This window comes from Panulirus ornatus, chromosome 36 (genome assembly GCF_036320965.1).
Source record: "Panulirus ornatus isolate Po-2019 chromosome 36, ASM3632096v1, whole genome shotgun sequence".
Lineage (NCBI taxonomy): Eukaryota > Metazoa > Arthropoda > Malacostraca > Decapoda > Palinuridae > Panulirus > Panulirus ornatus.
The window spans coordinates 15,039,055-15,052,393 of NC_092259.1; the positions used below are offsets into that span (position 1 = coordinate 15,039,055).

A 13,339-nucleotide genomic window follows, 5' to 3' on the forward strand; every position below is an offset into this window, starting at 1 on the left:
CAGGGGTTGACGTGCTGTCAGTGGATTGAATCAAGGCATGTGAAGCGTCCGGGGTAAACCATGGAAAGCTGTGTAGGTATGTATATTTGCGTGTGTGGACGTGTGTATGTACATGTGTATGGGGGGGGTTGGGCCATTTCTTTCGTCTGTTTCCTTGCGCTACCTCGCAAACGCGGGAGACAGCAACAAAGTATAAAAAAAAAAAAAAAAAAAAGTATCGCATGTTGTATATTAGATGTCAATTGAGAAATGGATATCAGATAAGGAGATATCCATTTGAGAATGGCTTTTCAAGAACATAATCCATTTGTAAATTGAGGGTATTCAGGGCTTCATATATTTTTTGTATTGTTTGGTTTTGTATGTAAAATGTTTATAAATCACATGCCCAATAGTCATGTATGTAGGACTAATTTCAGATACATTTTTAACTGACTGAATAATAGTTGAATTTGCTTAACTAGGAGCTTGGTATGTAACTGAATACATGAAAAAATGAAGGTTGTGCTTTTGAAATTATGTTAGAATGCTGAACTGTTGAAATACTGAATTGCCGTATTCAGTGTAATTGAACTTGCCCTAACAAAGGAGAGCCAACTAATTCAGTAGCTTGTAGACTAAACAATGATGAGGAAATTATGAATGATGAGGATAAGTATTGTACTGATATTGACTGATGAAAATAATGTAAACAGAAAAAATGATAAGTTGGATGATGTAGATAACATTGTGCTTTGTGTAAAATTCCAGCTGATAACAAATAAAGTAGAAGGGAGAGACCAAGATACTCATGTTAAAAGAGCCTTTTCTAAATGGGTTGAGGTGACAGAGGAGTTCTGGAGCTATTACTCCTCTTGATGTATGCTAATGACTTGCAAGAAAGTATGAAATCCTACCTGAATATGTTTGGATATGATACAAAGGTTTTGGAGAAAGGGGCAAGTATGTAGTCTGTTGTGGATGAGAGGCCCTGGAAAGTGAGTCAGCTGTTGTTTGCTGATGATACAGCTCTTGTGGCTGATTCGTGTGAGAAACTGCAGAGATTGGTGACGAGTTTGGAAAAGTGTGTGAAAGGAGAAAATTGAGAGTAAATGTGAATAAGAGCAAGGTTATTTGGTTCAGTAGGGTTGAGGGACAAGGTAATTGGGATGTAAGTTTGAATGGAGAAAAATTGGAGGAAGTGAAGTGTTTTGGACATCTAGAAGTGGACTTAGCAGCAAATGGAACCATGGAAGCAGAAGTGAGTCACAGGGTTGGGGAGGGGGTGAAGGTTCTGGGAGCGATGAAGAGTGTGTGGAAGGAGAGAACATTATCTCAGAGAGCAGAAATGGGTATATTTGAAGGAATAGTAGTTCCAACAGTGTTATATGGTTGTGAGGCATAGGTGATAGATGAGGTTGTGCAGAGGAGTGTGGATGTGTTGGAAATGAAATGTTTGAGGACAGTATGTGGTGTGAAATGGTTTGGCTGGGTAAGTAATGAAAGGGTAAGAGAGATGTGTGGAAATGAAAAGAGTGTGGTTGAGAGGGCAAAAGAGGGTGTGCTGAAATGGTTTGGACATATTGAAAGAATGGGTGAGGAAAGATTGACAAAGAGGATATATGTGTCAGAGGTAGATGGAACAAGAAGTTAGAGACCAAATTGGAGGTGGAAGGATGAAGTGAAAAAGATTTTGAGCGATCAGGGTCTGAAAGTACAGGAGGGTGAAAGGCATGCAAGGAATAGAGTGAATTGGAACAATGTGGTATACTGGGATCGAGGTGCTGTCAGTGGACTGAACCAGGGCATGTGAAACGTCTGGGGAAACCATTGAAAGATCTCTGGGGCCTGGATGTGGAATGGGAGCTATGGCCCCACAGACCTTTCCATGGTTTACCCCAGACATTTCACATGCCCTGGTTCAGTCCATTGACAACATGTTGACCTCAGGATACCACATCATTCCAATTCACTCTAATCCTGGTATGCCTCTCACCCTCCTGTATGTTCAGGCCCCAATCACTCAAAATCTTTTTCACTTAATCCTTCCACCTCCAATTTGGTCTCATGGTTCTAGTTTCCTTAACTTCTGACACATATATCTTTTTTGTCAATATTTTCTCAATCATTCCCCCCATATGTCCAAACCTTTTCAACACACCCTCTACTTCTCTCTCAACCACACTTTTTATTTCCACACATCTTTCTTACCCTTTCGTTACTTACTCGATCAAACCATGTTGCACCACATTTTGTCCTCAAACATTTCCTATCCAACACATCTACCCTCCCCCATACCTCTCAACCTTATAATATAGTTGGAACTACTATTCCTTTAAACATACACAATTTTGTTCCGAGATAACGTTCTCTCCTTCCACACATTCTTCATTGCTCCCAGAACCTTCACCCCCAACCCCACCCTGTGACTCACTTCCACTTCCATGGTTCTATTTGCTGCTAAGTCCACTCCCAGTTATGTAAAACAATGTATTTCCTCCAAATTATCTCCATTCAAACTTACATCCCAGTTTACTTGTCCCTCAATCGTAATGAACCTAATAACCTTACTCCTAATCACAGTCATGGTCAACTTTCTCCTTTCTCACTTTTCCAAACTCAGTCACCTATCTCTGCAGTTTCTCACTCGAATCAGCCACCAAAGCTGTATCATCTCCAAACAACAACTGACTCATTTCCCAAGCCCACTCATCCCCAGCAGATTCCATACTCGCCCCTCTCTCAAAACTCTTCCATTTACCTCCCTAACCACCCTATTCATAAACAAATTAAACAACCATGGGGACATCACACACCCCTGCCACAGACTGACCTTCACTGGGAACCAGTCTTTCTCCTCTCTTCCTACTCGTATACATGCCTTACATCCTTGGTAAAAATTTTACACTTATTCTATCAGCTTACCTCCCTTATCATATACTCTTAAGACCTTCCACAAAGCATCTCTGTCAATCTGATCATATGCCTTCTCCAGATCCATAAATGCTACATACAAATCCATCTGTTTCCTTCGTATTTCTCACACACATTCTTCTAAGCAAACACCTGATCCACACATCCTCTACCACTTTTGAAACCACATTGCTCTTCCCCAATCTGATGCTTTGCATATACCTTCACCCTCTCTATCAATACCCTCCCATACAATTTTCCAGGAATACTCAACAAACTTATACCTCTGTAGTTTGAACACTCACCTTTGTCTCCTTTACCTTTGTACAATGGCACTATGCTTGCATTCTGCCAATCCCCAGGCACCTCACCATGATCCATACATACATTGAATATCCTTACCAACTAGTCATCAACATAGTCACCCCCTTTCTTAATAAATTGTACTGCAATACCATCCAAATCTTGCTGGCTTTCATCTTCCACAAAGCTTTCACTATCTCTTCTCTTTTAACCAAACCATTCTCCTTGACCCTTTCACTTCACACACCACCCCAACCAAAACACCCTATATCTACCACTCTATCATCAAACACATTCAACAAACCTTCAAAATACTCATTCCATCTCCTCTCTTCTTCACTACCTGTTATTACTTCTGCCCATGCCCCCTTCACCGATGTCCCCATTTGTTCTCTTGTCTTACACATGTCATTAACCTCCTTCTAAAACATGTTTCTGTTCTCTCTAAAGTTTAATGATATTCTCTCACCTGAACTCTCATTTGCCCTCTTTTTCTACTCTTGCACCTTCCTCTTGACCTCTTGCTGCTTTCTTTTATACATCTCCAAGTCATTTGCCCTCCTTACTCACTACCTTTTCTAATATGCTTATCTCCCATCTTTCTCATGCCACATGCATCTTTTGTGTCAGCCATCACTGCTTCCCCAAATACAAACACCAATCTGCACTCAATATCTCCTGGTACTTCCTCACACAAGTGTCCTTTCCAGGCTTACTTTCATTCACCACTCTTCCCAACATTCTTTCTTCTTTTTTGAAAACCTCTACAAATCTTCACCTTTACCTCCACTGGATAGTGATCAGACATCTCTCCAGCTACCCTTCTTAGCACATCAACATCCAAAAGTCTCTCTTTTACATTCCTATCTATTAACATGAAATCCAGTTTTACCCTTTGACTATCTCTCCTACTCACATACATATGCATATCTGTCTTTTTAAACCAGGTATTCCCAATCAACAGTCTTTTTTCAGCACACAAATCCACAAGCTTTTCACCACTTCCATCCACATTACTGAATACCCCAAGTACACCAATTATACCCTCAACTGCCACATTGGGATTTACCCACTGTGGGTTCTCTGCATAAGTGTAATTTATGTACCTCTTTCCATTTTTAGAAAAATCTAATTTATAGCAGTTTATTTGCAAAATATAATGTAGTTATATTCTGATTATTTAAGATGCATGTTCTCCTTATATCGTTCTTATTCACTTTCAGATTGTAATTGCTGATGTTTACCGCAATCCTGAGAAATGTGTGGTGCTTTACAATAGTGTTAAAATTTTGTATTGTTCGTATTCACTTTCAGATTGTAATGGCTGATGTTTACAGCAATCCTGAGAAACATGTGGTGCTTCACAATAGTGTTAAAATGCCAATTCTTGGTTTAGGTAAGAAGTTACACCTTTGTCTGTAATCTACTCAATTTACTCATTAAAACATTAATATTTATTTTAGGTATATGTCAGTCCTTTAGATCCTTTCATATTCATAGTTAGTGATTTGATGATTTATTATAAGGTTTAGATTTCTCTTAAACTTTATACTCGTATACAGAGAAATCTACAAACCCCATAGGTGAATTTTGGGGAAAAAAGAATTATATATATATTTTTCATTATTTTACTTTTTTGCTGTCTACGTTAACGAGGTAGTGCAAGGAAACAGACCAAAGAATGGCTCAACCCACCCACATACACATGTATATACATAAACGCCCACACACGCACATATACATACCTATACATTTCAATGTATACATACATATACATACACAGACATATACATACATACACATGTACATATTCATACTTGATGTTTTCTTCCATTCCCATCACCACCCTGCCACACATGAAATGGCACCCCTTCCCCCCGCGCGCATGCGAGGTAACGCTACGAAAAGACAACAAAGGCCACATTTGTTCTCACTCAGTCTCTAGCTGTCATGTATAATGAACCGAAACCACAGCTCTCTTTCCACATTCAGGCCCCACAAAACTTTCCATGGTTTACCCAGACGCTTCACATGCCCTGGTTCAATCCACTGACAGCACTTTGACCCTGGTACATCACATCGTTCCAATTCACTCTATTCCATGCATGACTTTCACCCTCCTGTATGTTCAGGCCCCGATCGTTCAGAATCTTTTTCAGTCCATCCTTCCACCTCCAGTTTTGTCTCCTTCTCCCTCTTCCCTTTACCTCTGAAATATATATCCCCTTTGTCAATCTTTCCTCAAAAATTCTCTCCAGACAACCCCACTGGTAGCATAACTCCATCAAAATATCCATCTTTGCCCTCAGAGATGGCAACTGTTTTCACACACTCCTCATAGTGCCTTGGACAATGAGCTGTTTTATCCATCCTATGGCTTACTCAAACTCTTATGGTTCCTTTTGTTGCTATGTCCACTCCACTCCCAGGTATGTAAAACACTCAGGTACCTCCAGGCTTTCTCCATTCAAACTCACACTCCAACTGACTTGTTTCTCGCTACTACTAAAAGAAATAACCTTGTTTTTATTCACATATAAAGTTTATACTCTCAACTTTCTCATTTTATAAACTCTTGCAGACTTAGAGACCAGCTTCTGCAGCTACCTTTCTTCAATCTGCCACCAGTGCAGTTTCATCAGCAAACAGTAACTGATTCACCTCCCAGTTACCCCAACCCCTAACAGTCTGCGGACTTGCCTTCCTCTGCAAGACCCTTGCATTTACCTTCCTCACCACCCCATTCATAAACATTAAATGACCATTGTAACATCATGCACCCCCCCACAGAACCACTTTCACTTGGAACTACTCACCCTCCTCTTTCCTCACACACATATTTTCATCATTTGGTAAAAACTCCTCAGTACTTTTGGTAGCTTTCCACCCATATCTGTCAATCCAGTTAAATGCATTCTCAAGATCCACATGTCATCTCTTTTTCTAAGTAACTTCCACACAAATTCCTCGAACCAAGTACCTAATCCACACATTCTCTATCTCACCTGAAACTGCATTTTTCCTCCTCAGTCTGATGCTCTATGTATATCATCACCTTTCCAGTCAGCACTCTCCCATACAACTTAACAGGTAAGCTCATCAAACATATACATCTGTAATTTGATCATTCACTTTTGTATCCTATACCTTTGTACAGTTGCACTGCACAAGCATTCTACCAACCCTCAGCCACCTCACTATGAGCCATACATACAGTGAAAATCCTAAACAACCAATCAACACCAGAGTCAACCCCTTTCTTTTGAAATTCAACAAAAAACCCATCCATTCCAGTTGCTTTACTAGACTTTAACTTGTGCAAGGCTCTCTTCATCTCTTCCCATTTCACCAAACCACCTATCATGACTCACTTTGCATACCTCCATGTCCAAAACACCCCGCATCTGCCCCTATCATCAAATACATGGAACAGTCCAAAACACTTTTTTCATCCCTTCTTTACTTTCACATGTAACCACTTCCCCATCTGCTCCCTTCACCTATGATTCCATACATGTATGTTTTCTTGTTCTCCTCACACTATTAACTTCCAAACATTTTCATACTTGTATTACTAAAGTTTATTGATACTTGTTCATCCCAACTCTCATTTGCCATCTTTTTCAGCCCCTATACCTTCCTCAAGCCCTTTGGTTTTTTCTCCTGTACGTCTTCCAATCACTCAAACTCTTCCCCAACATTAACGCCCATACACCTCTCTCTTCTTTCACTGACCACGTGACTTCATCGTCCCACCACTCACTACTCTTGCTCACATGCCCACCTACCATATTGCCACACACTTCTCTCACTTATGAAAGTACCATTTTTCTAAATACCTCCCATTCATCCCCTATTCCCTTAGTTTCATTTCATCTCACCTTTTGCCATTCTTGACTCAGTCTTTCCTGGTTTCTCTTTGTATGAGTCTCTTTTCCAAGCTCATTCACTTTCACCACCCTCTTCCCACTCATACAATTTCCTCTTTTCCCAAAGCATCTACTGTATAAACTTTCACCCTCACTTCCACAAAGTAGTAATCAGACATCCCACTACCTACACTTCTCAGCATATTCACATCTAAGAGTCCCTTTTGCATGCCTGTCATTTAGTTCATAATCCAGTGATATCCACTTACCATCTACCCATCTCACCTCCATATATTTATGTGTGTTCCTCTCTTTTAAACCAGGTAACTCCTAAGCCTTTTTCAGCACATAACTCCACAAGCTGTTCACCATTTTCATTCACAAGGGGGTATCCCTTGCCCCTCACTTACTCCCTCAAGTGCAACATCATTCACTCTTGTGTTCAAATCACCCATCACTAGTACTCAATCACTTGTATCAAAGTTGCTGACACTCTCACACTCATTCATCTTCCAAAACATTTATCTCTCTTACTCCTCTCGTTCCCAGGTGCATTAGTACAAATGGTCACCCACCTCATGTAATCACCTTTTGTTTTACTTTTATCATTCTGGAGCTTACTTTCTTGCACTTTTTCACACACTTCCACACCTCCTTCAAGAGAAGTGCTATCCCTTCTTTGGCTCTTACCCTTGTCTTACCTCTATAGGCATTTCTAAACCATTCTTTCCCCTTCCCCTTGAGTTTAGTTTCACTTAGATCTAGAACATCCCGGTTCCTCTTCTCTACTTCTCATCATTATTGCTCATTCAGGCATCTCACTCGGAGCCTTCGAGGGAGATTAGCACTCCTTATCTGTTCCAACTTTTAGAAACTGGAATAGAAATAGGGGAAAGTTTCCAGTCTCTGCTCCCGCCCATTTTAGTTGCCTTCAACTGTTGTGAAATATTACGTACATGGCCATGATGGTTTTCACTAAGGAGATGAATTGTTCTCCTTAAACATTTCAAATGATTTGTAAAGTTGGAGCTTATAATAGTTTTTCTTTATCTGCTCCTTTTATCTTGCCGTAGCATGGTAATATTAAAGGCAGAAGAACAGAGCCTCAGCGAAAACAATTTTTGCTTGGCTCCTTCCAGTGTTCTCACTTTGAGGTGATAGAACAGGGAGGAGGGGAGCTTTTTGAGCTCCCTGTTCCACCTCCTCATAGTTTGCCCTTCATGACATACAGAAGAAGTATGGGTAACATACTTTAACCCCATCTCTGGGGATAATACTTTAACCTTATCCCTAGGGATAATAACTTAATACTGCAGAATTTAAAAACAACTATTCCTGGGAATAGGGGAGAAAGAATATTATCCAGGTATCTCCTGGTTTTCATAGAAATATCATAGAATGTGACTTAGAGAGGTGGGAGTGGAGAGTTGGAAATCCTTCCTCCCTGTATTATCATGTTTTCATAGAAATATCATAGAATGTGACTTAGAGAGGTGGGAGTGGGGAGTTGGAAATCCTTCCTCCCTGTATTATCACTTTCTAAAGGAAGGAGCCAAGCAAGGATTTTTACTCGAAAGCTTATCAGTCTTTCCCTGCCTTTACTCTTCTATGACAAGAAAGGTGAAATTTATATAAAAGAAATATAACAAAATCAGTGGGCAGCAAAAAGAGAAGGTAATTAGAATGTTAGCTTCTGCTGTGATTTTATCTGCTTTTTGCATGGATCCTAGGTGCTTTTGTACATCATTTTCTTTTAATAAGGGAATCAAAGTTATATTGTATTGCAGGCACATCTCATCAGGGTGGATATAGTCATGAAGCTGTGGTTTATGCATTGAAAGAATGCGGATATAGACATATTGACACAGCCAAGAGATATGGTTGTGAGACATTTATTGCTCAAGCAGTCAAGGTAATGATTTTTTTAATGCCCTTTTATTTTTAAGAATATATTGCTTTGAATTTTAAATGTGTCCTATTGTATTAGTAGTTATTATAATTTCAATTTGAAACTCTACACATATACACTGTATTTTTATTTTTCATACTTGTTCATCGTTTTCAGTGCAGCAAGGTAGCATCAAGAACAAACAAAGAATGGCCTCAGGTGCTTGCATCCACTCTCTAGATGTTATGTTTAATGAGTGAAATCAGAGCCCCACCATATCCACTTCCAAGTCCCACAGACCTTTCTGTGGTTTCCTTCAATTGCTTCACATGCCCTGGTTCAGCCCATTGACAGTATATGTTCCCCTGCATACCGCATCACTCCATTTTGTACCATAACATGAATGCTTCACACCCTCCTTCATGTTCAGGCCCAGATCTCTCAAACCATCATTTAACCTGTCTTTCTGCCTCTTCCTAAGTTTTCTTCTTCCCTTTCTCTCCATTTCTGAAATGTATACCTTCTTGATCAGCTTCTCCTTACTCACCCTACAGTATGTCCAAACCATTTCAGCTTACCCACTTCAGCTCTCTTATGCATACTCTTTTTTACATCTGCTTGAGGTTACACTGTGAGTGAAAAGTCACCTTTGGCAAGGCTGTATCATTGGAGTATGGTCTCATGAAAGAACTTCTCACCCAGAAGGAATCTAAATTTCCCTGCAACCCAAGGTTGCATTACTGGAAGTATTGCAAACTTGGGCTGCAAGAGCCTTTAGAGAGGTCTTGGGTAACACTAGGGCTCTTTCATAGAAATTGGTCCTTGGGTAATTATGAATAGATAATAGACATACACCCATCAGAAACAAAACTCCCTAGACATACACAAATCACACTCTTCTGCTTATTCTCTGGACATCACCTATCACCACAATATTACAAACATCATTTTGACATATCTTGAAACATGGTGAGGTGCTTGAGGATTGGCAGAATGCATGTATAGTGCCTTTCTATAAAGGCAAGGGAGACGAAGATGAGTGTTCAAACTATAGTGCTATAGGTTAGTTAAGTGTACCTGGTAAGTTGTATGGGAAAGTGGTGAGTGAGAGGGTGAATTATGTACAAAATATCAGACGGGAGGGACAGTGTGGTTTTAGGCCTAAAGTGGTGGAAGGTGTGTGGGTCAGGTTTTTGTTTTAAAGAGTGTGTGTGAGAAATGTGTTGAGGAACAGAAGGATTTTTAGGTGGCATTTATAGATTTAGAAAATGCATAGAGATGCCTTTTCAAAGGTCTTAAGAATGTATGGTGTGGGAAGAAAGCTACTAAAAGCATTTGAGTAGTTTTTATCAAGAGTTAATATGTGTATATCAGTTGGTAGAGAGGAGGGTGAGTGGCTTCAGGTGAATGAGGGTCTACAGCAGGGGTGTGTGATGTCACCATGGCTCTTTGACTTTATTATAGATAGTGTGGTGAGGGAGATAAATGTAAGGGTCTTGGAGAAAAGGGAGAGTATGGAGTCTATAGGGGCTGATGGGGGGGCCTGGAAGTGAGTCAGTTGTTGTTTGCTGATGAAACAGCACTGGTGGCAGATTCAAGTGAGAAACTATTGTCGTGTGCAATGACTGAACCAGGGCTTATGAAGCAGCCAGGGAAAAGTATGGAAAGGTCTGTGGGTCCTGTTTGTGGATAGGGGGCTGTGATTTTGGTTCAATATTCATGACACTTAGAGAATGGATGTGAGTGAATGAGTCCCTTTTATTGTTCCTGGTGCTACCTCACTAACACTGGAAATGGCAAACAAATTTGAAAGAAGACAGAATGTATATATGTGCGTATAGGAAGCTATGGTTTTGGTGCATTACAGATGACAGCTAGAGAATGGATGTGAGTGGATGTGGCCTTTCTTCATTTGTTCCAGATGTTGCCTCATTAACACAGGAAGCAGCCATCATGTGGAATTTATTAAAAAAGAGGGTGACCGTGTTGTTGATTGGTTGGTAAGGATATTCATTGTATGAATGGATCATGGTGAAGTGCCTGAGGATTGGTGTAATACATGCATAGTGCCATTGTACAAAGGCAAAGTGGTTAAGGTGAGTGTTCAGATTACAGAGGCATGTTTGTTGAGTATTCCTGGGAAATTATATGGAAGGGTATTGATTAAGAGGGTAGAGGCTTGTACAGAGCATCAGATTGGGGAAGAGCAGTGTGGTTTCAGAAGTGGTAGAGGATAAGTGGATCAGGTGTTTGCTTTGAAGAATATATGTGAGAAATACTCAGAAAATCAGATGGATTTGTATGTAGCATTTATGGATCTGGAGAAGGCATATGATAGGGTTGATAGATATGCTGCGTGGAAGGTATTAAAAGTATATGGTGTGGGAGGTAAGTTGCTAAAAGCAGTGAAAAATTTTACCAAGGATGTAAGGCATGTGTTCGAGAAGGAAGAGAGGAAAGTGATTGGTACCCGGTGAATGTTGGTTTGCAGCATGGGTACGTGATGTCTCCATTGTTGTTTAATTTGTTTATGGATGGGGTGCTTAGGGAGGTGAATGCAAGAGTTTTGGAGAGAGGGGCAAGTATGCTGTCTATTGTAGGTGAGAGGTCTTGGGAAGTGAGTCAGTTGTTGTTCGCTGATGATACAGTGCTGGTGGCTGATTTTGGGTGAGAAACTGCTGAGGCTGGTGGCTGAGTTTGGTAAAGTGTGTGAAAGGAGAAAGTTGAGAGTAAATATGAATGAGAGTAAGGTTATTAGGTTCAGTAGGGTGAAGGGACTGCAAGGTTATTAAGTTCAGTAGGGTGGAGGGACAAGTTAATTGAGAGGTAAGTTTTAATGGAGAAAAACTTTAGGAAGTGAAGTGTTTTAGATATTTGGGAGTGGACTTTGCAGCGGATGGAACCATGGATGGGGGAAGTGAGTCATAGGGTAGGGGAGGGGGTGAAGGTTCTGGGAGCGTTGAAGAATGTATAGAAGCCGAGAACGTTATCTCGGAGAGTAAAAATGGATATGTTTGAAGGAATAGGGGTTCCAACATTGTTATATGGTTGCAAGGCATGGGCTATAGATAGGGTTGTGCAGAGGGGGGTGGATGTGTTGGAAATGAAATGTTTGAGGACAATATGTGGGTTGAGGTGGTTTGATCAAGTAAATAATGAAAGGGTAAGAGAGATGTGTGGTAATAAAAAGAGTGTGATTGAGAGAGCAGAAGAGGGTTTGTTGAAATAGTTTGGACACATGGAGAGAATGAGTAAGTAAAGATTGACAAAGAGGTTACCTGTGTCAGAGGTGGAGGGAAGAAGAAGAAGTGGGAGACCAAGTTGGAGGTTGAAGGATGGAGTGAAAAGAATTTTGAGCAATTTGGGCCTGAATGTACAGGAGGGTGAAAGGCATGCAAGGAATAGAGTGAATTGGAATGATGTGGTATACTGGGATTGACATGCTGTCAGTGGACTGAACGAGGGCAAGTGAAGCGTCTGGGGTAAACCATGGAAAGGTCTGTGGGGTCTGGATGTGGAAAGGGAGCTGTGGTTTCGGTGCATTACACATGACAGCTAGAGACTGAGTGTGAACGAATGTAGTCTTTTTTTTTTTTTTTTTGTCTTTTCCTGGTGCTACCTTCCTACTTAGTTGCTGTCTCCCATGTTAGCGAGGTAGCTCAAGGAAACAGACAAAAGAATGGCCCAACCCACCCACATACACATGTATACATGTATATATATGAATGCCCACACACACACTCATACATACCTATACATTTCAACATATACATACATATACATACTCTGACGTATACATATATACACATGTAAATATCCATACTTGCTGCCTTCATCCATTCCCATTGCCACCCTGCCATGCATGAAATGGCACCTCCCCTCCCCTCCACGTGCGCGAGGTAGCACTAGGAAAAGACAGCAAGGCCACATTCATTCATGCTCAGTCTCTAGCTGTCATGGGTAATGTACTGAAACCACAGCTCCCTTTCCACATCCAGCCCCCACAAAACTTTCCATGGTTTACCCCAGATGCTTCACATGCCCTTGTTCAGTCCACCGACAGCTCATCAACCCCGGTATACCACAACGTTCCAATTCACTCTATTCCTTGCACACCTTTCACCCTCCTGTATTTTCAAGCCATGATTGCTCAAAATCTTTTTCACTCCATCCTTCCACCTCCAATTTGGTCTCCCACTTCTCCACGTTCCCTCCACCTCTAACACATATATCCTCTTTGTCAATCTTTCCTCACTCATTCTCTCCATGTGACCAAACCATTTCAGCATACCCTCTTCTGCTATCTCAACCACACTCTATTTATTACTACATATCTTTCTTACCCTTTCATTACTTACTCGATCAAACCACCTCACACCACATATTG

General features: G+C 40.7%; 1 protein-coding gene across 12 annotated transcripts in view; it reads left to right on the forward strand.

Annotated features, from left to right (window-relative positions):
* The window catches only part of LOC139760405 (uncharacterized oxidoreductase ZK1290.5-like), a 120,014-nt gene that overhangs the window by 3,469 nt on the left and 103,206 nt on the right, over window positions 1–13,339 (forward strand). For all 12 annotated transcript variants that reach the window (XR_011715332.1, XM_071683567.1, XM_071683565.1 and 9 more), the window contains exons 2-3: window positions 4,510–4,591; window positions 8,852–8,976. Coding sequence is in view for 11 of the 12 variants with exons in the window: in XM_071683559.1 (XP_071539660.1) it covers window positions 4,510–4,591; window positions 8,852–8,976 (207 nt within the window). In the remaining variant the exon portion in view is untranslated. The remainder of the gene's footprint in view (window positions 1–4,509; window positions 4,592–8,851; window positions 8,977–13,339) is intronic.